Here is a 27,124-nt window from a genome sequence, read left to right on the forward strand (position 1 = left end):
ATGTGAGTTCAGCTCAATGGTCCATCTCCTCCTGTCTCCAACAACACTCATTTGTTGGTATTCAAGGGGACTGAAAACAGGACAAGCATATATGGTATGTCAAAACAACTATTCCAGCTTTTCCCATATTGGGTGTTTTTTCTGACTGTGATGTGATTTCTTACATTACTGTCAGCTGAAATTTCTTCTCCATACTTGTCCTGTCTTCTCTTGAATCCACAACATCACAAGATGTTTGTTTTGAGAATCATGTACTTTTGTTTCCCTAGAGCATGACTGCTACTAGCTTTATTTGAAACACCCAAGTTCTTTTAGCATCATTTGATACTCCCTAAATAACTTTTCATTATATTTTCTTTTATTTTTTCTTTCCTTCAAGGTTATAAATTGATAGGATAGTAGAATTGATGGTATAATCAGAGGCTGCTTTTAAAAAGTGCTGATATTTGCCTAGCTGATATTTACATGATAAATGTTCCTGCATATCATTGTTGCTATGGATTTACCGACTAAGCCTTACAAATATACCAGCTATCAGTGTTTGAGCTTTTAGGCTAATGGCAAGAAATGTGCATCAGAAAACTTTCAGTTAACACTATTTGTAATGTTGTAACCTATGCTAGAGATATTCTGGTACTGACCAAGGAGTTAAGGACACTTCCCATATCACCCTATTTGTATGACTTTCCTTGGAAGACCTTATATGCTGGGCTCTATCATTCAGGGCTCAGTAAGATTTCTTTCTTTAGCACTGTTTGAGTGAACCTGCCACTTCCCATTTTAAGATGTGAAAACCTCAACTGTCTTCCTGTAATTCAGCCAAATGGTTGAGAGCTGTATGTTGGGAGAAATTTGACTTTCCTGTGATTTCATATGTGAATTATGTGAAATGTGAACTAGGTTTGTCCTCCTAAAGTTTAGCTGGTTTTTGTTTGGTTGGTTGGTTGTTTTTTTTTTTTCATTGAAGTGCTCTTTTAAGTCATATGAATCTGTGAAGGGTATGTAAAGGTAGGGAAGTTACATTCCATTATTGCTCATGTTGTCACATATTGTTAGTTCACTGGTGTACAAAACTCTACACCTTAATGCTGTGCTTTTGCAGTAGAGATTTTACATAGTGGCTGTTGGAAACTAATGCAGTATCACTGCTGTTAAAGCAGTGTGGAAGACTGTCTTTTTCAACATGATTGAAATGTGAACAAAGCATTGTTTATTAACTTTTTATAAGCCCATACGTATGCGTATGTGCATTTTCTGAGCAAATGCTGTTTTCTATTAGCGTGATTTCCTTTGGATTTTGTATTTCCAAAGAGAATTGTAACATTTTCTTGTGCAGAATTCTGCTTTGGCACACTGCTAACAGCAGTAGGTGTTTGCTAGTATCTCTTACCCTTCCCCTGCCAACAACCACGAAAGGAATGTTTGTATCTGCTTTGAGCCATGCACCAAATTGGAAACAGTTGTTGTGCATATATTGTGCCTTCACAATTGACTGATGACAACTACCCTGCAGAGTATTGTGGGGGGATTATGCCTAATTATTTTTACTGCAGCACTGGGAACTTAAAAAAATGCAGTGAACAAATCTTGGACATCTTGAAGTCAGGAATAATTGAGTAGTGATAAGGATTGAAAAAATGGCAGAAATTTTTTCAGTATCAAAAAACAACTTTTCAGAAGTACTTTTTCACCTGGAATATTATCAATGTTTGAAAAAAAATAGATCTTTATTTTTATTTTTATTTCCTTTGTAATTACTATAAATGCAGCAGTCGGTGCTACACTTTCCCATGACATTTTCAAATGACCTTTTCTGGTACCTCCTCCTCCTTTCCTGGAAATAAAAAGGTTTTCTATGCATTATATTTGGCTTCTTGGTACTATGCCTAGGAATTTTCTACCAAAAAGAAATCATAACCTTTAGTATTGACACTTGTTTTTTCCACATAATTTCTTGTAATTTAATCAAATCATTAAGAAGAAGAGCAAAGAATTTTTTTACATATTTACTTTTCTTTAAAAATATACCACCATTCATCTATCTATGACATATATCAGAAACCATAGATAGTAAGGTCTATGTGATCAGATTTTGTGTCAAAGCTTTTAATCGTAAACTATGCTATTTGCAACCAAACTATGCTATTTAAAACAAATTATTTTTTTCTTTTTTCAACATTAAACTACTAAATTAGCAAGTAAATTATCTGATTAACATATTTGTACCATTCAGTTGATACTTAATTTGGCTTGGTTTTAAAGAAACTTGAAATTTTTGTAAAAAAATGTTCTCCTTATATATTCCTATATACATAAATATATATACAATTCAGAAATACTTTACAAAATATAGCCATAATTAACCTGTGTGTTGGTTTCTGTGGTTGCTCTTTTAAGTTGAAAAAAAAAGCCATTCTATAGTATAAGTAATTTTAAAGTTGTCCTCCATAAGCAGGCATACTTACTGCTTCTTAGAAATGAGATCATACCCAAGTGAGAAGTTGATGAAATAATGTGTTTTAAAGGAAAAAGTATCTGAGTTTTAATGAAGTTGCTTTATGAATAGTACTCTAATGTATTGCTGTGCTTTATTGTCTGTATTTTTTTACAGAAAGGAAAGGTACCTGTGGCTGTAGCTGTATATATCAGAAATATTTGATAAATTGGAAAAAAAATGGTCTCTGGAAAATGAAAGTCATATATGTAGTGCTACAAATATTCTAAAATACTTTACATTAATATCCTTACAAATATTAAATTGCAAAAGTTGGACTTAAATTCTCATGACTGTGAACAGTTCTCCTGACTACCTGAGAATGTTGAATAATGTATGCAAACAATCAGTGTTGACATAATTAATTGTTCTAAGTTGTGGGCTGGCTTTGTTGTTGGTAGTTCACAACAGAATATACAGATTCTGACACAGATACTCAAAGGAAATGCAAATTAAGATTATTGAGAAAGTCATACAGTTTTTTTTTTCTAAAAATGTAGAAGTAAAAGTAGTGTGCATTTAATCAGAAACACTGTGTGGGATTTATTACACATGTCTAATTACAATTCTTTCTTTAGACATCTGCTTTTTAGAATTTCTTAACTTTTTTGTTCAAGAAACAAAAGTTCTGCTTACAGAACTTTTTTTTTTAGTTTTTTATGTGTTTTATTTTATTTTTCAGTGGAAATTCTTCTGTAAAGTATATTTCCTTTGACTTCTGTATTTTTTCCTAATGTGAGGGATTGCCAACAACACTGACTAATGGTGCTGAGTAAGGCACAAATGGTGGATTCACAAAGAGAGGTATCAAAGGCAGCATCTTGCAATCAGAAAATGCAGTCCCAGGGCAGGGCAATACTTGGGGGGTCAGTGCAGGAGAAGGTGCTGAGACACTGCTCAGATGAGCTCCCTGGCCCTTGGCAGATGAGTGGAATCCCTGAGAAGCTGAAAACAAAAATCTTGTAGAAAATCTGCTCCTACCAAACTAACACTAATGAAAGCAAGCAGTTTACATGGACTCTGATTATTATATCATGTAGGAATTGGGCTGTGATAAAGGCATATAGGCTAAGATTCTTTGAGAAAAAAATTCTCGCTTAGAAATTGATCCAAAGTTATTGCCAGTGGCTTCCCTCTCTAAAACACATTGTATCATAAAAATTGTAATAAAACATTAAGTACTGTCACAGAGTGCATACATAAACCATCCTTAGAAGTGGGCATTTGAAATACCATAACAAAAATAATACATGTACAAGCTATGTGAAGCCATCAGACCCAAGAAGATAATAAACAAGTATAGGGCTTTACTTGCTATCCTCTTCTCCCAGAGAGAATGAGCATAAAAAGTAGAAAAGTTACATGGGTATCTGGTGAATTTTGAACTTGGAAATTCTGAAAATAAGAGAGAGAAATGTGGAAGTTCCAAATGAAACTCCTGCCAATTTTTCTAAAGTGAAGAGAGCTCTGTGGGCAGGTTAGGAGTAGGAACCTGAGGGAAAAGATGAGACTGAAGGAGAGGAGATGTAGGAAACCTCTATTTCCCTGGTGACTGAGGTACATAAATCTGCAAATTTAGATGTTTGGGGTTTGGAGAAGTCTTGGTATGATGTGGTTTTTTGTTTGTCTGTTCTGCCTAATATTTATTATGTTTCAATAAGTCATACAGTGAGCTCAATTTTAATTCAGATGCCTCAAGGTAGAGTGCATTGATCAGTACAGGAACCAAAGAAAGATAAGAAAAGCATTTAATTTCTTCTACTAAAACCTTTCTTTTCTTACAGAAAATTCTGCTGCAATTGCACATGTAAGTTTGGCAGGCCTTCATTCTGATTTCTTTGTGCAGCACAGAATAATGGTAGCAACATTTCATTAAGGGGCAACCATGCTAAAAATTAATGAAATCTTACTATTTTTTATAGCTGCATCATATATTTTACTCTCTTCTGGTGGGTAAAACTTTTATACTATCATGATCTAAATGTTTATAGTTGTCTGCAAGCCCTGAACATAAGCAATTTATGACTTTCGCTACTAGTTTCATGTCAGGATAGAAATGTACCAGTGTCTGCCTTGTGTATTTGGATGATGCAGATTTGTTTATAGTTATGGAATAATTTTAAAGAGTGTGGTGGTGGTCCATGAGGGTATATTCCAGGGACAGGTATGAACTAATTTCTGTGTTGAAATGGCTTGGTCCTTGTTTTTTAAGCTTTACACAATGGTTTTCTGAAGTACTATCTAGTCAGGGGTGCCCAGTGCTTGTGTGCAGACATGTTTTTAGTGTGAGCTGTTGGGGCACAATGTTCTCGGGTGTACAATAAACAGAGGAATACTTTTTCTAAGACTATTTCTAGTGTCTTCTCTAAGAAGATTAGCATAGAATCTTAGAATATAATCATAGAATATGCTGAGTTGGAAAGAACCACCAGGATCATTGAGTCCAACTGCTGGCCCTGTGCAGAAGGCCCCAAGAATCACACCATGTGCCTGGGAGTGTTGGCAAAATGTGTCTTGAACTCTGTCAGAGTATCTTTACTTTGCTATCAACACCCTCTTTCTGCAGGAGACTCCTGACAGAAGGCATAGAAGGGCTTAGCCAAGAATACAAAGGAATAGTTGATGTCTTCTTCTTCTGTTTGTATGTGATGATATGTAGAGCTCATATGTCTTGCAAAAAATTGATACTTCCAGTAATAAAAGAGTATCTGATCAGGAATCAGGGTTTGTTACTTACACTGAACAGCTGCAGATCCCTGGCAGTCAAGATTCTCTGGGGTTTTTAGCTTATGCATTTCTGTGACTGAAGATGTACAAGAAATGGCCTCCTCCCCAGGAAAAGACTTTCTGTGGCATGGATTTTTCCAAGTAAAATAATTAGTTAGATGGTGTAAAGAAAGAAAGACACCAAACAAGTATTTCTATATAAATTAGTAGTATTTTGGTTTTTTTTTAAATAACTTACATAATTAAGTTTATGCTTTCTGCAAAGATACATCAGCATTAGAGCATATGATTGTCAGTTACAAGTCAGCAGTATAATGAAAGGAAACAGGGATCCTCAAAATGCATTGTGTTTCACCAAAAATAAACAGATAAATCAGGGCATCAGTGGAGTTCTAGGAATTTGGAATAGTAACTTGGTCGGCCAACTTGTCATCCTTAAACCTCTTTTTCTGCAGGATAATGAAAAATGGAAGCACAATATTATGACTAAATGGTAGTGCCTGGAACTTTTTTCAATATATGCATATGAATGTTTCAGCTTCTGTACATCAGACTGATGCTATGGTCATTTTTCTTTAAGTTGGGGAAAATTTCCAGATGCTTATATGGTTAGATATTGGTTTACAAATAAAAAGTATGGATCTTTTGCTATCAGATTATTTGCTTTTCATATAGAAATATAGAGTGATGGAATTTATATTGTTGATTATCAGGTATTTATTGCAGTATGTGGTGGGAGATGGACAGTCTGGATTTCCTTAAACAATTCAAGTCCAGGAGAATGTTTGGCATTTGTTGGTAGAAGAAAGCTAAAGGAACCCATAGAATGCTCTCTGTAAACATAGATATGTGCTAACTTTGAGGCATTTGTCTTGACAGGAGTAGAGCAGTGATGAAAGCCTATCTCCACAGTGAATATTACACATTGTGGTGTTCTGTAGTCTTATTTTTTCCCAAATAAAGACATCCTTATACAGTTTTTCTTGCCTCACATCTTAAGTGAATTTGAAAGGTTCTTCAAATAAACCTCAACAGAATTAATTCACTGTAGTTCAAACCTGAATTTCTCCTGCTTTCTCTGGGTGCATCTCAGTGTTCCTTTTCATCTCCTCAATTTTCAACTTACAGTTAAAATTACTACCACAAGGTGGAGTTCTGAACTTTCCAGCACAAACAATCTCCCCATTACATCAAAAGGGAGCAAATGTAATTTCTTCTTAACTATTACACTGCAGCCACAGTGTCTGTCACAGTGGTTGGAGCAGCTTCAGGGCCTGTTCTTCTCTTATTGTCAGATTTAGAGACCTTTTTCTCCTGAAGGCACTGAGCTGTGTTGAATATGGCTCAATAAACCTGGGCCAGGCCCCAACACATTGCAGCAATTTGGGTTCTCTTTGGAGTGCCAGGTGCCAGCACACTTTAAAAAAATATCTTAATGGTTTTTATGGCATCTGGACTTATTCAGGGGTAAGGTGAAAACATGTTGGAGGAACAAACTGCACTGGGTATTTGTCCATACAATCCTACACACCCCACAACTCTGAAATATCCAGCTTTTTGTCAGACCTCTGGATAATAATCTTAATTATTTTTTCTGACCTTAAAGAAGAACTGAACCATACAGAACATGTTCCTAACAAAAAAAAAGAAAAAAAAACCAAAAAAACCCCCAACCCCCCCCCCCAAAAAACCAAAAAACAAAAAAAAAAAAACCAAAACAAAGCAGTTTGGTTTCAAGGGTAGTCAAAGGATATCCAAAATCTTTAAAATTCTGAACTACTGTAATTAGCCTCTATTACAAGAGAGGAAAAAAAGACGGGAGAAAAAAATTAGAAAGGTGTCTTCCCCATAGATTGTTCCTCTCCAGAGGAAACCACAAAATGTGACTATTAATCATTCCCAGGAGTTAGCTCCCAAAGCACAGAGTGCCTGCAATACTGAATGCAGACACCAGATTGGTGTCCCAAGCAGCAACGCTGTCATATCATTAGCCCATCCTATGAAATACACCATGGAGAGAACACATACTGCAACTAAGGTATTACTGGTACAATACAGACAAAAGGCCACATATATGAGAAAAAAATAAGTCTAGCAACTGTTAAACCAATGCAATGAATGTTTATATTAATTTTTTTTTTTAACAGCCCTTGGTCAGATCTGTCCTTATCTTAACCCTTTGAGCCCCACATTGGGTGCAAAAAAGGACTGTTGTTTTAAGCCCAGCTGGAGATAAAACACCATGCAGCCATGCTCTCAAACCCTCTCCCTGAATGGGGAGGAGAATTGAAGTAAAACTTGTATGGTAAGAACAGTTTAATAATTGAAAATACAATTTTAATAATTAAAACCACAATAATAATGGTAAATAATAAGAAGAATTATAATAAAAAGGAAAAAAACCACAACCAACCAATCAAGTAATGCACAATGCAATTGCTCACCACCTGCTTACAGATTCCAGACCTTCCTTCCTGAACCCAGGTTGGACTCCCTCAGCTTCTGAGTAACTCTCCCAGTTTATATAATGGGCATGAAGTTCTATGGTATGGAATAACCCTTTGGTGTGTTCGGGTCACCTGTCCCAAGTGGCCTCCCACCCAGTTTCTTCTGTGCTCTGCTCACTGCCAGAGCATGAGGAAAGGAAAAAAAAAGGGTCTTTGACGTAGGATAAACACAACTTCTCAAAAAACAAAAAATTCCAAGTGTTATGAACATCATTCTCATTTTGCATCTGAAATGCAGCAAAAAATTTAATGTGTTGTTAACACCATTCTCATTCTGAATCTGAAATGGAGCACTGTAACAGGTACCAAGAAAAAATGAACTCTACCCTAGCTGAACCCAGGACATTCAGTTACATCTGAAATTTGCAAGAGTATTTATAGGTATAAACATACAGTAGAAGAAAATAACTTTGTGGCTATTTAAACAGTCTCTGTAGAGTTTAATGCATTTAGTGCTGGTTTTAAACCTGGACTTTTAATCTCATCTTGTCATGTATATGCATATGTGACAGTCTGTGATTTTTTTTTCCATTTTTTCTATTGACTAAGAAGCACAGTTTTGCAGCACATCAAAGACATTGTTTCATATGATCTTTTTAGTACTTACAGAGAAGGAATTTTGTATCATAGAGACACTCAAATGTTTCAGAAAGAAAATCTACACTTATCACCCATATAAAAAATGAAGTTTTATAAAGTGGGATTTAGTAAAAATTAGTTGGCTGTTTAATGGAATTCTATCATGCATATTTAGTTGTTGAGAAGAAATAATTTCTTGCTTTGCAATTCTGACAGGATTTTCAAACACATATAGATTTATCAAATACATAGTTCTGAAGGAATTTCTTTGTATTTATACAAGTGCTGGTTTATAAAATCACAGTGTTTCTAGTTTTTTCTAAATGACTACTTTTACACATGCATAATTCAGAACTCAATTTGAATAGTTTAATTTATGTCTCTTAAACACACATCCGTGGACTCTGAATAGGATGGCAGCACTCTTCTTTCATGAGACGATTAACTGATGGAGTTGACTGGAGGGCTTTAAGTGGTGCAGCAGCTGCTGTGGTGGGTTGTGGTGCTGAAGGGACAGCTCATGGCAGCGCTGCAGCAGGAGCATGGGGCAGGGGGCATAGAAAGCATTAGGATAGAATCATTATATTGAAATGATCAGAGAAGAGTTTTTAAAGTTCTTTTATATTAAATATCATTGATTATAAATAATTCTTTTTAGTGTTCTTCTTCTTTATGGAACACACTACATTCTATGACCATGAAAACATTTAGGAGGGTTATGAATAAGTCCTTGCTCAAAATGAATCTGCTTTATTGCTTAGGAGAAAGCAAACCAAAATATTGGATATTGGGGCTTTTTTTTTTAATGTATGTCTCTTCTTTTTCCCTTTATTTTGTTTTAAAAAAATAGCATGATGTGATATTGTCTCTCAGCTTACCTGAAAATACCCTTTTTTTTTTTTTTTGTAATGTCTGGAATGTGATTTTACTCTGTTATGTTACTTATTATTGAGGAAGAGTTCAAACTATTAATCTTTAATTAAACAAAATAAAATCAGCAGAATTTTAAAGATGCAATTAACACTTTGCTCTTATTTTCCTTAACCTCTTTACTCAGTCATTAAGAATTTAATCTCTGATAATTTAAGTAAAGTTTGAAAATCCTATTGATATTTTCACTTTTTATATGCTATATGCATGTTCTACATGAATTTTAAAATGTTCCTTTAAACTTTGTTTTAGCAATAAATATCGTAAGCCTTAACTCTAACTTTTGTTAGTGTTTTGCAAATTTCTATTTCTTAGACCGCCAGGTAGGTGTCTTTTTTGTCCTTATCAAATAACATATATTTTATATAAAGTTTTGGAGAAAGAAAACATTATCCATGTAGCTTATTGCCAGGACTCATGTGGAGTTGACTTCAGTAAAATTTCTGTGGATGTGGAAGCCAATGGAAGATATCTTTGCCACGGCGATCTGTAGATCCATGTGGTAGTTAGTATTGCATGCTACTGCTCAGCTGAACAGCAACAGCTTCTGTCAGCCCCTTCTCTCAGAAACAGGCTCCTTTGACTTTTTCCATCTTGGCTGAGTTTTGACTAAATTATTATGATTAATCAAGATAAAATAGGCACAAATTGAAATACAATTTCAATATTTTATTATTATTATTATTTGTAAGGGTGTTTGAACACTATACGAAGATGTTCACCAGGGTTTGATGATCTGTATCCTCACAGAGAGTTCTGAGTTACCTGTATCCCCAGCTGACCTTGCTCTGAGCAGGGAGATTTGACTAGATGATCTCCAGAAGTTTCCTCTTACTTCAGCTATTCTGTGACTTGAAGACTGCTAAGATAAGAGGAAATTATCTCTGTTACCAAGTGAAATGAAGCTACATGAAGCAGACTCATGTTTTCATTTGAGATTCCAGGTGATAGCTAGCAGTGATTCCTCAAACCTTTCTCACTCATTGGGCCCTAATGTTTTGTGTGAAAGTCAGAAAGGCCCTGTGTTTTCCAGCAGTCAAGCACTGACACAAAATAAACCAAGCAAAATCAAAAGTAACAAAACATTGCCCCACAACTAAATTTCTGATTGTATTTTAGTATTGTGATATTATATCACAGATTATTAACCCAAAGAATAAAAGTATCACCTTTATGAGTGAATGTGCTTCACTTGCCATTCTCTAAGATCTTCCCCCCTATATGTTGTTGACAGTCTGTTAACTCCTGGTAAAATTAGCACAATGCTGATCATGACCAAATGCCAAGAGACATTTTATGTGTTTGTTTTTTTTTTTCACTGAGTCATCATGACTCCCTTCACTGATTATGTTGATAGTTGTTGTCCATTTTAAGTGAAGCCATCCATTTTAACTGATACAATTCTGAGACTCTTCTCATTGATAGGATCATCCTGTGAGGAATGATGAGTGCTATTGTCTAAACCATCACTGCTATCTGGGGCTCCTACAGCTTGCCTAGCTCCATATGTTCATATTTAACTGCTTAACTTTCAGTTTCCAGTATGGGATTCCTGTGGCTTTCTTCATTAGTGTTTGGCCAGGCATTCGACACACTTCACAGCAGAGGGCCCTTACTAACATCTTGTAAGTGGGCTCTCTGGTACCCACTGTAACTTCAGTAGTCTTTCTTTCCAGATTGTCTGAAAAGTGTCCTGCAGGTTCCTGCACATTCTAGGCAAAGGCTGATTTTCTCATCAAGTAAGGATTTTTCTTCATGTGTGCACTTCTTGACTTGCCAGACATGTGAACTTTTAGTCAGTCTTTTGTACTGTCCCTTCTAAACTGCACACAAATATAGCTATTCTAATAACCTCTATGTCAGTGAATATGGATTTTTTTTCTATAGGGGACTGTACTCCTTCTTAGTGGGAGATATGCAGACTGCTATTTCAAAAAGTCAAAATACATTTATTGATATTGTTATGGCTTTTGTATAATTTCAGATAGCTTTATGTAGGTGGGAGCAAAGTAGGGCAAAGAACCTGTTCTAACCAGATAACATGGCCTGATTTCAGTATTAGGAAACAGTCCCAGAGGGAATTATATCTCCAAGAGGGTGCTCTAAGTGAAAAGTCTTCCTTTAGTCTTTTGTTTGAAACAGTTCCTACACTCCTGTTTGACTGCATTTCACCTGGAACTAGGAACCATTAAATCTTATTATCCTTTCATTTGAGTGCATTTCCATTTATCTCTACCCAAGCCCTGTGTCAACAGTCTCAAAAGAAATTAAGGGAGACAAATTTATGGTACAGGACAGCTTTTTGTCTTTCACATGACATTGGTTTTTATGAAACAGAATGACCCACAGGTTAAATCGGAGGAAGTTTTTTGCATGTGCAAACATGAACAGGTAGCTGTGATGGTAATAAACAGGCAAAAAAATCTGACCCTGTGCTTGGGAGAACCAGAAAAAATGAAAAACTATTCCTGCAACTGAACTGAGCACCTAAGCTCTTTAGCATCAAGAGTCTCTTTTTCTCTAACCTGATAATTTTGCTAATGTACAGTCTATCTTCCTATTACTTTGGTAATAAAAATGATGATAAAAATTACCCAGAAGTACCAACTCATTGCAGTTTTCTGGTCCTGTAGTGAGAGTATGAGCAGCTTAAAGAATATTTTATCTAAATTTGGACCTTGATGTAGTCTGTAGGGAACAGATATCTGATCTCTAAGAATAGGATGTTCCTTAACATGCTAAGATTGCTAAAGGCAGATATCTCAGAAATTTCCAGTCCAAATAGGGATGTGTGACTTTAAACGCACACAGAAAGAACAGAGAGAGGGCTGAAAGACAAACAGTTGATGGGGGAAAGAGGAAGAAAGAAAGAGAAGGAAGAAAAAGTAATAGAGATGAAGAGAGAGGTGATAAGAGATTCCAAAATAGGATTTCTTGAACAATAAATGGTCTGAATAACTGTACAGTGATCAAACGTATGTGTTAGGCTGAAATGGATCTGAGGACACTATCTAGTCTATCCTCTTATGTGAATTAGGATCACCCCAATAAGTATTTATTAACTTATTCTTAAACAAGTGTTAAAATGTGGATTCACTATAAATAATAAAGTGCTCTATTATTTATTTAATTGTCCTGACACATGAGCTGTTTTCAATTAGTGTCTAATGTAAATCCCCTTTCCTATCTGGTAGCTCTAATTAAAACCAGGTCTAATTTATCTACATCTTTCTTAAAAGATGAAGCCATGAACTGAGAAAAGTGCTGTTGTTGGAAATTATTCACTTTGTCATCATACCATTTTCCATTATTTATGCAGTTGTACACTGTTTTCACTTTTCTAATTGTTTAGCACTTGACAAAAAAATGTAATGCCGGTGCTTCCCCTTTGCCAAAATAAGAAAAGTTGCTGTGTTCCTGATTTAGAATAATCCTGTTATCATTCTTCAGATCTCTGAATTCATTAAATGACTGCAAAACTATCTATCTATCTATCTATCTATCTATCTATCTATCTATCTATCTATCATCTATCTATGTCTCAATATCATATATTTACATGATAATAATATCATACATGTATCATATAGTCTTCTCTGATATTGAGGTGTAAATACACTTACTGCAGTTGTCCCTCCAGATCTGACCTCCTTATGTCTAGAAATATAGTGTGTGTCCTTTTATTGCAGAAATAGTTTACCCACAAGGAACTATTAGGGGAATACAGCTAGCCTTTATTTTTCTTCTTTTTTTTTTCTTCCCTTTATTCTCAAAACAAGACTTCTCTGTATAATGTACATTATCTGAAGGAAAATATTATGGTTTCAAAGTCATGTTCTGGATATGATGCCTTCTGTTCTGAATGTGATGATCAGGGAATTCTCTTTCATTGCTCTCATATATCAGTACCAGTTATGGTCCATATAACTGTCATTGTTTGAGTAACCTGCAAATTTGTTGCTGTAATGAAGCTTCCAGATAAACAAAGTTATTTTTCTTTATTAAGTTAGTGGTTGGATCTACAGCTGAACAGAAAGGCTTATTGTGTAAAGATCTGAGGTTATATGTAACAAATTTTGAAATGCTGTATATGGATAGGAGAATATAGTCATGGTTACAGCAGTGGGCAGGAAATCACAGTTTTGAGTCTTGGCTGTGCCACAGACTTTCTGTGTGACTTTGGACAAGCTACTCTTTGTGCATTAGCTAATAATACTATCTCTATCTCCCAGGGGTGTTGTGAGAATACATTCATTAATGTTTGTAAGGCACTTGGATGCTATAGCAATAGGGCCATATAAGCACTTAGAGAAACAATCCATTTTTGCAACAATGTGCATCTCCCTGACTAAGGACTTTTTTGTTGGAAGTTTTTCATAGATGCTTGTTATGAATAAATGCACTTTATAATGATACAGTGAGGTTAAACTGCCTTTTGGAGTGCAGTTTCACTTTAGTATTCAGAACAGGTGTAAACAGTCATAAGTTGGAAAGCTGTTCACAAAGAAAGAGAATACCATTTTTAGTCAGATATTTGAATAGAAAAGATACCTCTCCTGATTCATCTAGCTCAAAACATGGAGGATTGTTTACATCTGTATCTGTCTTTCAAACAGTTTATTCTATTTTAAGCACTTCTCATTACATTGTCTAAACTACCTCCTCAGGCAAGTAATTTCATTGCCTAATTGCCTTTAAAGTTAAACAGTTTGCTCAAATGTCTACTCTACTTTTTCCTTGTGGATATAGGTTGTTCTTTCAGTCTGTCCTTTCTTTCTGAAATAACCTTCACTCACATGTGTGAATTCAGACACACCATGCAATTATACATGGTTAACAAGATGCTGATAGAAGGTAAATTAGTAAGCCACTATAAGATAATTTTAATTTTCCTGGCTGAATAGTGGTCAGTGTTAAACTCTGAATGTGGGGCTCAGGACATTAGCACCAAGGAGCAGAAAAAAGAGTATTCAATATTCCCAAGGCTTTCGGAAAGGGCTTGGTGAGAGACTTCCAAACAAGGGGAAAAGTTGCTGCAATGACTTAATAAAAAAATTGGTTTTGCTATGGCTTGTTTTGTTTTTATTTGTAACCAGTAATAGCAGCAGACACACTGTACAAGTAAGAGATTTGAAGAATGTGAGCTGTCTTTAAGGACAATGAAGAGGGTTCTGCAACTTTTGAGGCTCAGAAAACCAGATATCTGTTTTGCTTCCATGTAAAGCTTTCTAATTTAGTGGATGAGTGCAACAAAAATGCTTATGAAATCATCATTAGAAGACAGAGACTCTATAAATGTCCCAATGGTGGGAACATACTATGTCCTTTCCTACTGCTTAAAATGTAGAGAATTGGCATGACCTTGAAAAGTATTGAACTGAAGGAATTCAGTTAATTGCAGTTAAATACAAGATCTAAACACACAGAAGAACAGACCTCATTCATGCTGGGGTTCATGAGGTTGCTTGTTTGCCATGAAGTCCATCCCTCTACTATTGTTATTTGAATATGTAGTGAATAGAAGTGCTTTTAATAACATTCCCATATGAGTGACAGTGTAAATGCTTCTCAAGATGAGTATTATATTCTGCTATGGTTAAGACTTTCCTCACAATGCAAGAGAAAAGAGCTTTGTAATTTTTTTCCCTTATCTCTGTGAGTATTGGGGATTGAATAGGGTTGATATCCTCTATTATACACATACATAACATATATTATTCTGGATAGAAGAAGCAAAAATGAGAGAAGTATATTATTGCAGTGTTGTAAAAACTTACCACAAAAGGAGCCACAAGCATCAACTCCCAATCTTCACTTGAATTCACAACCATCAGACTGCTCCCAGTGTCATGTATTCTTAATTTCTGGATTTAGCAAAAGACTCAGTACCATCTTGTCTTTCAGTTTTTCAGTAAATGCAGGACCTGATTCTTAATCAGAATTCAAGATTCTGTAATTCAAGTTGATGCACGATGAAGAAAAAAATATCAATGAAGTCAAGAGAGGAAGCTTCATCTCACAGTTGTTAGTGAACCAGTATTTTGTCTCAGTTTTTGTACACTCTAACATCTTTTCAATTTTTGGTTTATTCATGTCTCTGGTTAACATTATTTTAGTAAAATCCTTTGTCACCAGAAATTTCCTGTAAAAATACTGTCATAGTGCAGCAACCCTAAAATATCTACCAAAATATTCAGGAAAAGTGTAACTCAGAGGACTATTTTTATCTTTACAAAAAATGGGAAATATTTTATATTTTGTGTCAAATTACTCCTCTATAAGACACAGCATGAATCACACAAAAATAACTGGGATGCTAAAGATTATTGTAGTGTGGAAAAAATAATTAAAAGGAAAAGATACCTGTTTTCAAAACTCAGTTCTGACAGTCAACCAATTAAAAAAATATTGTCACCACTAACAGTGGAATGTTCAAATTTCCATTAAAGGATTTTTGTTCTATGTTATGTCTATCAGAAAGAAGATTACAAATATTTGGTAATATACCTGGAAAAAGAAAATAAAACAGTAAAAAGTAATGGAACTGTTACAGTTGTATTCCTCTTTTTTTTTAAGGACTGCCTTCTTGAGAATGCTTTTCTGTATGAGAAGCAGCACGGTACATAACCTGGAAAGAGTAAGGCCTTTTTCTTATGGCAAAGTAAATTGCAGCTATTTCTCACAATAGGAGGTCATTGGTTATATAGGGATTCTATCCATTTTGATAGAACATTATTGATAAAGATCTTCATACCTTTGGGATGTCTTTAGAATTGATGCCAGTTGGACATGTTTACTTCAACAAAATAACTTCTGATTACTTGCAGATCGCCTTGCTGATCCCTCAGGCGATACTTAATATACAATTAGATGTTATCTTGCTCATACTATTTGATGTTTCAGTTTACTACATAAAGTACACACCTGCTTCTGATGTCCCCCCTTTTATTGTTCTGAAGTGTTTTTGAAAACAAAGTATTTTAAAACCTTATGGTTCCTAATGGAAGAAAATAAAGATTTGTTACATGTGGGCAAAGAGAAAACAATTTAAAAAGTAGTTGTCATTCAAAATAAATCAAATATGTCCTCTTTAACCATAATTATTCTATTAAGAATACTGCTTTTTACTAGTCTCTCAGTTCTAGAAGTAACTGTCATGTGTTTTGGGAATTCAATCTTGTCTGACTGTATAGAATTCAATTAGTTTTCTAATCAGAAAAAAAGTCAGAGAAAAAAAATTCTGCTCAAGTTTCTTCATAAAGTTAAAAAAAAGAAAAGTAAGCTGCACTTAAATCCAGTATTTAGCCTATATGTTTTTATTTAAAATGGTTTTACTATGAAGGCTATGACTAGGTAGGTGCTATGTACTATACTGTAACCACTTCATAGGAAAGATATGAACACTTAAATTCTTTCAAAGAGAAAAGAAGAAAGGGTGGGGAGAGAGCCTCTACCAAGTTTCAGTTGTGTCAGAGGTGACTGCATGTTTTTGTTTACATCTGAAATGATGCAAAATAACTCCTCTAAACAACAGTAGTGGTGAATTTTGTAAGGAATATTCTCAGCATCTTGAAGTAGCTGTCTCATAGAGTAGGATGACGGTAAGGGAAACACCAAAGTCTTCAATTCTAGACCTTCAGGTGTGCACGCTGTTAGACCCACTAATGTTATAGCTTGTTCTGTGTTCGTTTCCTTTTGCATTTTCAGGCATGATTTCAATTGAATCATTTATGGTTCTTCCATTCAGATTATAACAGCTATTTTGGAGCGGATAACCCTCAATGGCTGTATATGAGACATTGCCCGGGGTGCCTCCAAGATGCTTTTGAGCTGGGTAAGGAAATCACTGAGTGTTGACACATTCTCAAAGCACTATGGCATGGATTGAGAGCATAGTCTATAAACTGTGTTACTGACTTATTATTCTGTGGCTTACTGACAGAATAGATTATACCAGTTTCCTATGAAATGTTAAACAAAACCAAATAAACATTTTTTCTTTAAAAAAGGTAACAAATATTTAAAAAAATTAATACAGTATCTAATCTGTATATGGTAATTCATGCATAAAAACTTCAATTCATCATTTCCCACTTCTGATAGGTCTACTTCTAACATAGTAGCCATTCAATGTATAATATTATGCTAATCTAATGTCTATTACCCCTGTATATTAGTACACTGGTGTGGTAAATCAGACTCAGATTTTTACTGTGACTTTAAGGTCAAAGCTGTTTCTGCAGGGATGTCTTAACCAATCTGCTAGTTTAAGATTTATACTTGATTCAAGCTGTAATGCCTGTATCATCCTTACTAGATACATTTTACCTTGTACACCCCTGTTCAGTCAGGATCATTAGTTATCATGACTCATCTCCCCTTTCATTTACATACACAGACAACTGAAAACTTAAAGGCTTGTGAACTTTCACCTGTGGAGTACATAGGCTGTTGGTGTGAGACTTTCACTGAGTGTACACCAAGAAATCAGAGAAAGCCTTTTATCTCTTGTTTAAAAGCCTGCAAAGGAGTATGAGGATGATTGAGACATTCCAGCACAGGCGTGATGCTAAAACCTCCCAGGACTTGGCACTCCACTCCTCTATTTAAGGTTAAGCAGTGTCCAAGGAGAGAGTATAGACTGCTGTAGAAAAGGATGTTTTATTTCTTACAATGTTTGTATAATGCTCTTTGTTATGCTTTGTCCAGCTGAAATACACTGAATCAGCTACAATATCTCCATGATTTTTACAGAAGTTAGTTCAGGCTGTGCACTGTCACCAGCCCATGACCCAGGGGTCATATTTTAGTACTGTTTTTTTGTTAAATGCCAAAAATCTTAAATGCTCCATTTCATGTTGTAATTAAAGCTTTCTATTTCTAAATAATGTAAGCATGCAAAAAAAAAAAGGTTCCTATTAGGACAGCATAATTTAAAATAAAACCAAAGGGGTTGTTTGCCACTTAAAATATGTTTTTCACAAAAAGTTTTGTGAAAAAGATGCTATGCAGTGTCTACTTCCTTTAATATAGTAAGTTATAAGACTCCTGATATATCTGGTAAATAGAAGAAATAAACTTCCTACAAAAACAGACAAGCCAATAATGAATAGGTTGTGCACGCAAGAGAAACTTCTATTAATCTGCAGTTCCTGCCATTATCCCACCCAGGTATAAACAGAGAGGCCTCCAATGTGTTAATTCCATAGGGTCCAGCAATAAACCTGAGATTAGCTTTCAATAATACACTTTCTTCCAACTCAAAAAAAAGAAGTCTTATACCATTTAGTATTAACTGGCCATATTTAATAATAGCTAGAGATTCACTAATACTTTTCTTTTTCTTTACTCTCAAGAACCAGTGGACTATATTATACATGAATGGCTTGTAAAGTGATTGTTTTATATTTCAGAATAGCAAACAAGTTTCTGTACTCACATTAAAGATTTAAATTTAACAAAGATTTCACCTTTACTTGTTCCTGAACACAGACCCAGAAGAAACTTTTATAAAATTCTCTGTCTCTTTTAATGTCATAGTCTGATAATCTCTTGAAAACATGAAAATTATTAGGTTAAAGAAAAGAGTGCCATAGTGGTAAACCCATTTTAATTTATACGTAAAATGTAATAATTGTTAATTCTGTGCATGTAACAATTTTAACTGTTTATTTAAGGTTTTGAATAATTTTAAACCATCTGCACTTAACATTTGTCTGAAAAATATTTGTTTCCCCTTTGCTAGCTTAATAGCAACCAAAGATTACTTCTCTCACAAGCATCACCCAACATGCTCAAATATTAGAGGCAGTTGTTGTCTCTTCCCCATATGTTCAGAACCTGTTCTAACTTACTGTGGAGGTGCCTAGTGGTGTTCTGGATATGCACCACTTTTGCTGCAGCTCCCTTTTATACATGCTATAAAATAAATTGCTAATGGAATGAATTTGAGTGGCCTAACATCAGCTCCTGATCAACTTTTGTAACATTCAGATTTTGAAAAATATGGACAGTCAAAATTTTAAGAAATGTAAAGGAGGTTCTCTGGTTAAAGTTAAAACTACAGGTCAAAGAGTTCATTGCTTAAGTTGCCAGTGAGTTTGTATAGCAGAATTCATTTCCATAGAATTGTTTATTTGTTTGGTTTAGTTTTTTTTTTCTTCTTTTTTTATTTTCCCTCTCCACTAAGATGGAAGAAAACAGGCATTACAAATCCTTTAGCTTATTCACTTTTTCATGCAACACTGGTATTGGCCATTCTATAAAGGCTTGCTGTGATAGGTTTTTTTTTTATTTTCCCTCTCCACTAAGACGGAAGAAAACAACAGACATTACAAATCCGTTAGCTTATTCACTTTTTCATGCAACACTGGTATTGGCCATTCTATAAAGGCTTGCTGTGATATGGCTCATAGAGTTTGTGTGTATTCAGCGTGGCTTTCTCTGTGGGTCTCATTCTCAATTAAGAACTTACTCCCTGAATGTTGCAGCATTTTAGTCGTGTGGTTTTGAGCTAGACCTCAAGAATTGATGCTGGAAACCTGGATCATAACTACATTCCCTTAATTTCATGTGGTTAAACATCCTGGTTAAAATACAAATCCCTTTTCTGAAAAAAAGAGTGAATAATTGTAATTTGAGAAGTGTTTAAAAGTCCAGATGATCTTAAAATACATAAAAAATAAAAATATGAAGATAAGCCTTCTGAGTTTAATTGCAATTTTTGTGAATAGCCCTATAGTCATTGGAATGTTTCAGCCTATGCCTTGCACATCATTCTTAACTGTGAGTTTCAAGAGTTCAATGTTCTCCCTGAATTCTCGCAGACTCACAGAATGGTTTGGGTTGGGAGGGCCTTCCAAAGATCATCTAGTCCAAGCTGTTTGTCATGGTTAGGGACATCTTTCACTAGATCAGCTTGTTTAAAGCCCCGTCCAACCTCATCTTGAACACTTCATTTTCATTTCAAGGCCATAATCTTACAACTGAAGGCAGATAGAAAGGCCCTTATGACCTTGTACAGTCTCTCTTTGAGATTAGTAGTTCTCTTTGTTGCTGCAATCTGCTGACTATTTAGGGTGAATAAAAGCATAGTGTGAAGACAGGAATGGATGAAGACCATAGATAAATGAGAAAAAAAACAGAGAGTAGTAAAAGGATGGGCAGATGGACACTGCAGAATAAATGTTCTCCATTAAGACACATGGGGTTCTTTCCATTAAATTCCATGTTTCTTCTTCTGCTCAAATATAAAACTAGCCACAGGCAGCCATAGCATATGTAATAATGTATAATAGAAATTAAATCACATCATTTAGATGTCTCTTTCTTCAGACATCAGAATACGTCTTTCTGAACAGGTTGTGTGACAACTTGGTACATCTTGAATTTAAAAAAAAAATCCATACTTTGGAAGGCAAGAATGAGTTTCAGCACTGCAGAGTCTTCACAGAGGATATGCTGCCTGTCTCCCTCCTCACTGATAGTTCATTCATCGCAGCTCACATATTTTCTGATATGCATACTGGCATTAGAGTTCCTTAGAAACTGTAATGGTGGCAAATACCTTCAGTATAGGAGCTCTAGGATTTTAAGGCTCTAAATTTTTCAATCCCAGATGCACAGAGGTTTTTTATGTAGAAAATTCCCCAGGTCATAATGCTGTCGTTGTTCTCAGTAGGAAACCTTAATTGCAGAGCTAGTTGGATAAGAGTTGGATTAGCTGGCAGAGTGTTGTCTGGAAAATCTTTCAGCTGTGCAATGTTATCACTTCCCCTACGTCCCTCCGCCCCCACCCCTGAGGATTCCTACTACATTTCTACTGCATTTGGTGAGATACATATGTTTTCCCCAGCTACAGGAGCTGTGAAGGGTTCCTCTGGGATATCTAAGTATAAATACCCAAGTGTGTCTTCAGTTGCTAGGTTATTTTTAGTCAATGGGTGGTTACCAAGTCATCTATAATTGTGCTGTTAAATGTGTCAGAGCAGTACTGCAAATTGAGGTGCTCCCTGTAACAGGTGGAGCATATAAAGCAAAATGAGAGAGGACAAAAGCAACATTTGAGAACTGAACTGCTTAGATTTGAATTATATAAGGGGAGATTTCTTGGTAGGCAGATGTGAGGATGATAATCCAGAAGTGCAACATGGATGAAGGAATATGACAGCAGTGTTTGACTGCATGTGGTGGCTTAACACCTGCTGGTAATTAAACCTCAAATAAGCCACTCCCCTTTCTCCAGCCCCCATCTGCTGAGAGAGGGACAAAAGCAGAGACTGTGGGTTGAGACAACAATTTACTGAAAGCAAACAGCAGTGGAATAAGAAAAGCACAGTAGCAGCAGCAATATTAATAACAAAAGTATACAGAAGATGTGGTTCTTTACGTGCAAAGGGTGTTCACTAACACCTCAGTGTAGTTCCATGTGGCTGCTCAGACAAAGACAAGATGGGCGACGTTCCTGCAGCTTGGCAGCAGCTCACAATTATTCTTAAGACTAAGACAAGGTGGTGGAACATTCTGCAGCCAGCATTCCCCATCCCTGAGCCTGAGACAACGAAAAACAATGACGGACAAACCCCCAAAATTCTCGCAGTGGTGCTGCCTGCATTCTGCACTGCTGGGGTTGACTGTGGCCAGCAATGCTTGGCTCAGCTCCTGTCTGCCCAGCCCAGGCTTGGCTGGGCTCAGGCTCAGCTCGGGCTCAGCTCAGGCTCTGCTGCTCTGTTGCCCCGGCTCCTTCTCGCAATGGTGCCGTGGTACGCGCTTGGCTGGGCTCTGGAGGAAACAGAACAAAATGGTGAACTTCTGGAGTATTTTCCCTTTTTTCCTTCCCCTGGAACCAACCCCCTGGCAGTGATGATGTGAGCACTATAGAATAGCAGTGTGGCCAGGCCCCAGGGCTCTAGGCTCCCTCCATGAGCAAACCTAGGACACTACACTATGCATAGTGCCTGGGCTGGCACATTGTGTGATTTCAGATACGTGTTTTGGGAGAATTTATCAGTGGTTCAAGGGATCAGAGAAGTCTCACAGAACCTCTAACTTCTTAGGCAGCTCCTTTTTTGGTAGTGGCCAAACGCTGTTACCAAATGGTGACTGCTCTGTGGGAGGATGTTCAATGAGTTCCCAGTGGAAAACTGTCTACATGGCATCAACTGCTGGCACAAATCTTTATAAATAGAAAAGAGGAAGAAATAGAATATTTCTGAATAGAAAGCCATTAAGATGGCAGGAAGAAGACATGAACAGCAAAATAACGTAACTGAAAAACAAAATGAGATAAAATTACTTAAAAAACCCCTAAACTGTCAAAAGTTCTAAGTAAACATGCACTGTTAGCAAGAAGTTTACAAAGTGGCAATTCTAAATTATCTAGGCTGTGCTATCCCTTTTTTGAATCTGCCACTAGGAAAAAGGGCAGGAAGCAGCATATAGCCTGTCAAAAATATTAAAGATATATTAAAGGATCACCTACTTCGGTAAGTCAGGGAAAAAAATGAAAGTTTTAGGTGTTCATGGAATGAGGTAATCAAATGTATTTGTGGTTCCTATGGTAGCCACATCATGTCACAAAACAGAGATCAATAGCATCTCTTTAGATGTTAATTTCAACTCCAGTGGCAGTTACCCAGCATCAGCTGAAGACCAAGAATAAAATTTTGAGGAGTACTGTAGTTGTACCTAGCTCAAAAGCAAAGAAATGCAAGCCAGCCATTGGTATGCAGAGAAAATAAGAGGAAAAAAATGCTTAAATGCTGCTAAAACTAATTGATGGAAATATATTTGTCTGTACTCATTCCTGTATATTAAATATATCTTATATTTTGGTTAGATTCAAAATGGAAAAGGATTTATAATGCTGCTTCAGGCATATGTGAAAGATGAACTGGATGAATTTCAACAAAATAAAATGTTAAACTTAGCATCAGGAGAAACATTCCAGCTGAGAGAACCACTGGGCTGGAATAATCACCTCAAGTGGCTGGTGACAGACTACTGCCTGAGTAACTCAAAAGTAACAAAAATGAAATCCAGTGGGCATTGGTAAGAGTTTGGTCTAGATAACCTAATAATAACTATTGTCTTATCTATTTTTTTTTCCAAAGCCAGAAGTAGTTTCCAAGTTCATTACTTAAAATATGATAACGTCATATCTTGTGCTCCTGCATTTAGATCTGCATTGGCCATGCATAATTTGGGGGTTTATTGCATGAACAGGAATAAAATAGTTATGCAAAAGGCATTTGACCTAGCTGGAAATGGTAGGACTTTATTTCTAGGTATGTGGAATACAATCTGATCATGATTGTTTTCCAGGAATTTTAGCACATCTTTATTTATAAAATATCTCAGTAGCGAAGAATAAATCTTACAGAGTCTGGTAGAATCTTTTCACAAAATTAAATGCAGAGTATGGATATTTTTTTCAAGTCTCTATACTTGAGCAAAGGCTGCTGTTTTTGCTACTGAGTTCCAGTTTTAGTAATTCTGTAGAATTCAACTCAATTTTTGGTAAAAAGAACAAATGAGCTGTATTTCCAAAAGAGAACAAACATTTGAAAATTATGCACTTATTTTTCTGCTGCTTTCTTGTAAGATCTCAGAAGATCTTCTATCTCTTACACATTTGCTCTTGCTCCCTAATCATCAGGAAAATGTATTCCTCACTTCTCTTCCCAGCTGCAAAAGTCTTCTATATCAGAAATGTCTGCCAATGCCATCACCATCTTTACCAGCTTTCAGATGCTGAGCATTGCTCCTTCAACTTTAAAACACAATGGGGAAAACCCCCATGAAGTGGTTCCCTAGAAGGAGCTACTGCTATGATCAGAGCTTTTTGCCTCTGTATTGCTGGAGATGAATGAGGTCAAGACAAAACCTGGAAATGCAGTGAGAGGTTTGCAAATCTGTTATGGCCTAAGCAGCGTAGAAGTTGTTTGACAGGTGTTGGGGATGCAAATGTTAGTTGGCTGAAAGATAAGGAGGGAATTTTTATCAGTGGAATTTATTCAGAAAAGTCTTCCAGAAAAGTCTACATGGGTAACTTGAGTTATCTTTAATATTTTATAAATCTTTATGTATTTATTTCAAGTAAAGAAATTGAAGATGGATATTTTTGATAGGACTCACCCTGTTTGAAAAGTCCAAAGCTATTTAGAAAACACAAAACTGAGAGTGAACCATATGTAGTACAGCAAGTGGCGTTGCCAGGTACCACTGTCCTCTCAAATGGGAAGTCTTCTGGAATTCTTTGTTGCTATGAGACTAAATATGTCTGTACAGTGTGAGTGCTGAACCAGATTTTGCTCCCACTTTCACTAGTGTGCAAGTAGAGTGACTTTGCTGTGGCCAGGGAGAACAATGCCATGTTCTGATGTTTTGTTTATGAAGGGTCTGACCTAAAGGCCACAGAAACCCAGGCATACTTGTCTAGTTCAGAAGCTCAGAGAAGTAAGACTAGTTTAAAATGAGAGAAAGCACCATCTTGCACCTCAAAAGGAGCAAGAACAAGCTCTTGGGGGTTCTGACCCATTGACAATGGATCTTCGTGTGCTTTCAGTAAAAAAGGAAAGCAATGAGTAAAATTTTTCAGAGGATTTTTCTCTAAACATTTTCAGACTAAAAGATACTTATTGCGGACTGTGTAAACTCTGAAGTTTGACACTTTTAAAATCCTGTGGATTTTGAAGTTACCTGTGGATTTTAAAGCTGGTATATCGGTGGGGGGCAGGGGGGGAGAGAGATTTGTTTGCTTAAGTACAAAATGTGTGAATTTTCTTTAGCTACTTGACACTTTTTTCTTTCACCCAGAAGACAAATAAACAAACAAAACTCAACTTGAACTGTGCCCAAGCATGGCAAATTTCTCACCAAAGTGTACATTTCAGAATGAAAGATTTACAGTGGAATTCCTGTAGTGTAGCTATGACATTGCTTTAACATTGCATTGCTGTAATCTTCAAATATAGTAAATGCAATACATGGGTTTATAGGGATTTGTGTGAAGTTTAAAATTCAAAAGAAGGTTGTTTTTAATGTTTCTCTGTGCTATCTGTGAAAAACGAAAAGGCATAGAGATGAGTTTGAGACACATCATCAACAGCATGAGAGATGTTTGCCCAATAAAAATACTGATCTTTTATTAATCTGTCCTTTCAAGCATCTGGAAACCCTTTCTGCTTTCTTAAAATTAAGCAAATATTTAAATATTAAATACTACCAAAAAAAAAAAACCAACAAAAAACCAAGCAAACAAAACCAAAACAAACAAAAAACCAAAAAAAAACCAAACAAACAAAACAAAAACAAACAAAAAAAAACCCACAAAAACCCCAAACAAAATAAACCAAACCAAAACAAACAAAAAACCAAAAGTGCAATCCACAACATAAATGCAGATGTAACCAAGGTGCTATGAAAACAAAGCTCTCAGCATGCAAGTATTCCCTCACTTGGTTTAAATCTCCAAAACCATGGGTGTCTATCCCGGAGAAACCGGGGGAGGTGTGTTACCGTCGTTGTCACCGTTGTGCAGTGAGCCTACAGCCAGTCCGAGCAGCCCCGCAACTTCCAGCGGAGGACACGCCGGAGGAGCCTCCGCTGTAGCACCGTCCGGCCCGCCGAGGCCGCTGGGCGCTCTGGCCGCCAGCCCTCGCCCCGCGGCCTCCGGGGAGCTGCGAACCGCACCTGCCCTGCCGCACCTCCGCTGCTGGAGCCCCTCTCCCCGCATTCCGCGGCCGCCGCTCGCTCCGCGCTCCGGGACACGCACGCACCGCGGAGGCTGCGCGGCGCAGCGGCGGCGATTGAACACGAGAGGCGCGGAGCCTGCGCGGGCAGAGGGCACCGTGAGGGAGCCCGGCTCGGGCAGCCCCCCTGTACAGCCGGCAGCACTTCGGCGTGCGGCTGTTAACCCTGCCCTGCCCCGCACCGCCGAGCCGCCGCCGGCCGCCTGTGCGCACCGAGCGCGGCGCCCTGACCGGGCAGCCCCGGCCGTCGGGGNTGCGGAGCGCCCCGCCGCGCCTGCACCACGTCCCGCAACGGCGGGGCCGAGCGCGCAGTTCCCGCGGAGCGGCCCCGCATCGCAGCACCGCCCCGGCCTTCCCGCCCCCCCGCTCTACGGCAGCCGGTGGCCGCGGCAGGCTCCTTCCCCTGGAGTGGGAGGGCGGCAGCAAAATCACAGCCTTGGTGTTCCGGGGTTTTTTTTGTGGGCTGTGGAATTTTTTTTCTCTCTTTTTTCCTTTTTTTTTTTTTTTTTTCTCACGCTGATTTATTAGATTCTTTCATTTGCGCTCCTGTTTTCCACGGGGATTGCTGCAGCGGAGGCATCAACCTGTAGACTGAGAGAGCCCGCCGTACCCGGCGCGGCTGCTCGGAGGGCGCGTTGCGGTGCCACCGCCGGGGCGCGGCCCCGGGACGGGGTCGACCTCGCGGAGAGACGGCGGGCGAGGGAGCGGGGCCAGCCACGGCGCCCGGGGGACCTCTCGGGGCCGGGAGACGAGGAGCCCCGGCGGCGGAGGTGCGAGCCCAAAGGCAGCAGAGCAGCGATCTGTGCGAGAGCCCCCGAGCGGCCCCGTGTTTGCCAGGGACGGCGGGCTGAACTGACTTCCCTCCCGCCCCTCGCACCCGCACTGGAGAGCATCTCCGAGCCGGGGGAGGAGGAAGGGGGTGCAACAAATTGCCGCCAGCCGGGAGAAGTTGCAGTAAAGAGAGATCCCTCCCTCCCGCTCCCTCCCCTCCCCGCTCGCTCTCTCCTCCCCGAGCCGTGGCAGCGAGCAGCGGAGCAGCGGCCCGACGAGCGAGCGGCACCCGCAGCCCGGCGATGCTGCAGCGGCTCCCGCGGAGCCTCGGCGGGGAGGGCCCGGCCCCTGCGCGCCCCGCGCCG

General features: G+C 37.7%; 1 protein-coding gene across 5 annotated transcripts in view; it reads left to right on the forward strand.

Annotated features, from left to right (window-relative positions):
• TAFA5 (TAFA chemokine like family member 5) overlaps positions 1–27,124 on the forward strand; it is a 398,792-nt gene that overhangs the window by 81,500 nt on the left and 290,168 nt on the right. For 4 of the 5 annotated variants that reach the window (XR_005629591.1, XR_005629590.1, XM_039727010.1 and 1 more), the window contains exon 2: positions 16,985–17,071. The exons of the other annotated variant lie outside the window; for it this stretch is intronic. Coding sequence is in view for 2 of the 4 variants with exons in the window: in XM_039727010.1 (XP_039582944.1) it covers positions 16,985–17,071 (87 nt within the window). In the remaining 2 variants the exon portion in view is untranslated. The remainder of the gene's footprint in view (positions 1–16,984; positions 17,072–27,124) is intronic. 5 annotated transcript variants of the gene reach the window in all.

The sequence above is a fragment of the Passer montanus genome, unplaced genomic scaffold, assembly GCF_014805655.1.
Source record: "Passer montanus isolate IOZ18808 unplaced genomic scaffold, ASM1480565v1 scaffold6, whole genome shotgun sequence".
Classification (NCBI taxonomy): Eukaryota; Metazoa; Chordata; class Aves; order Passeriformes; family Passeridae; genus Passer; species Passer montanus.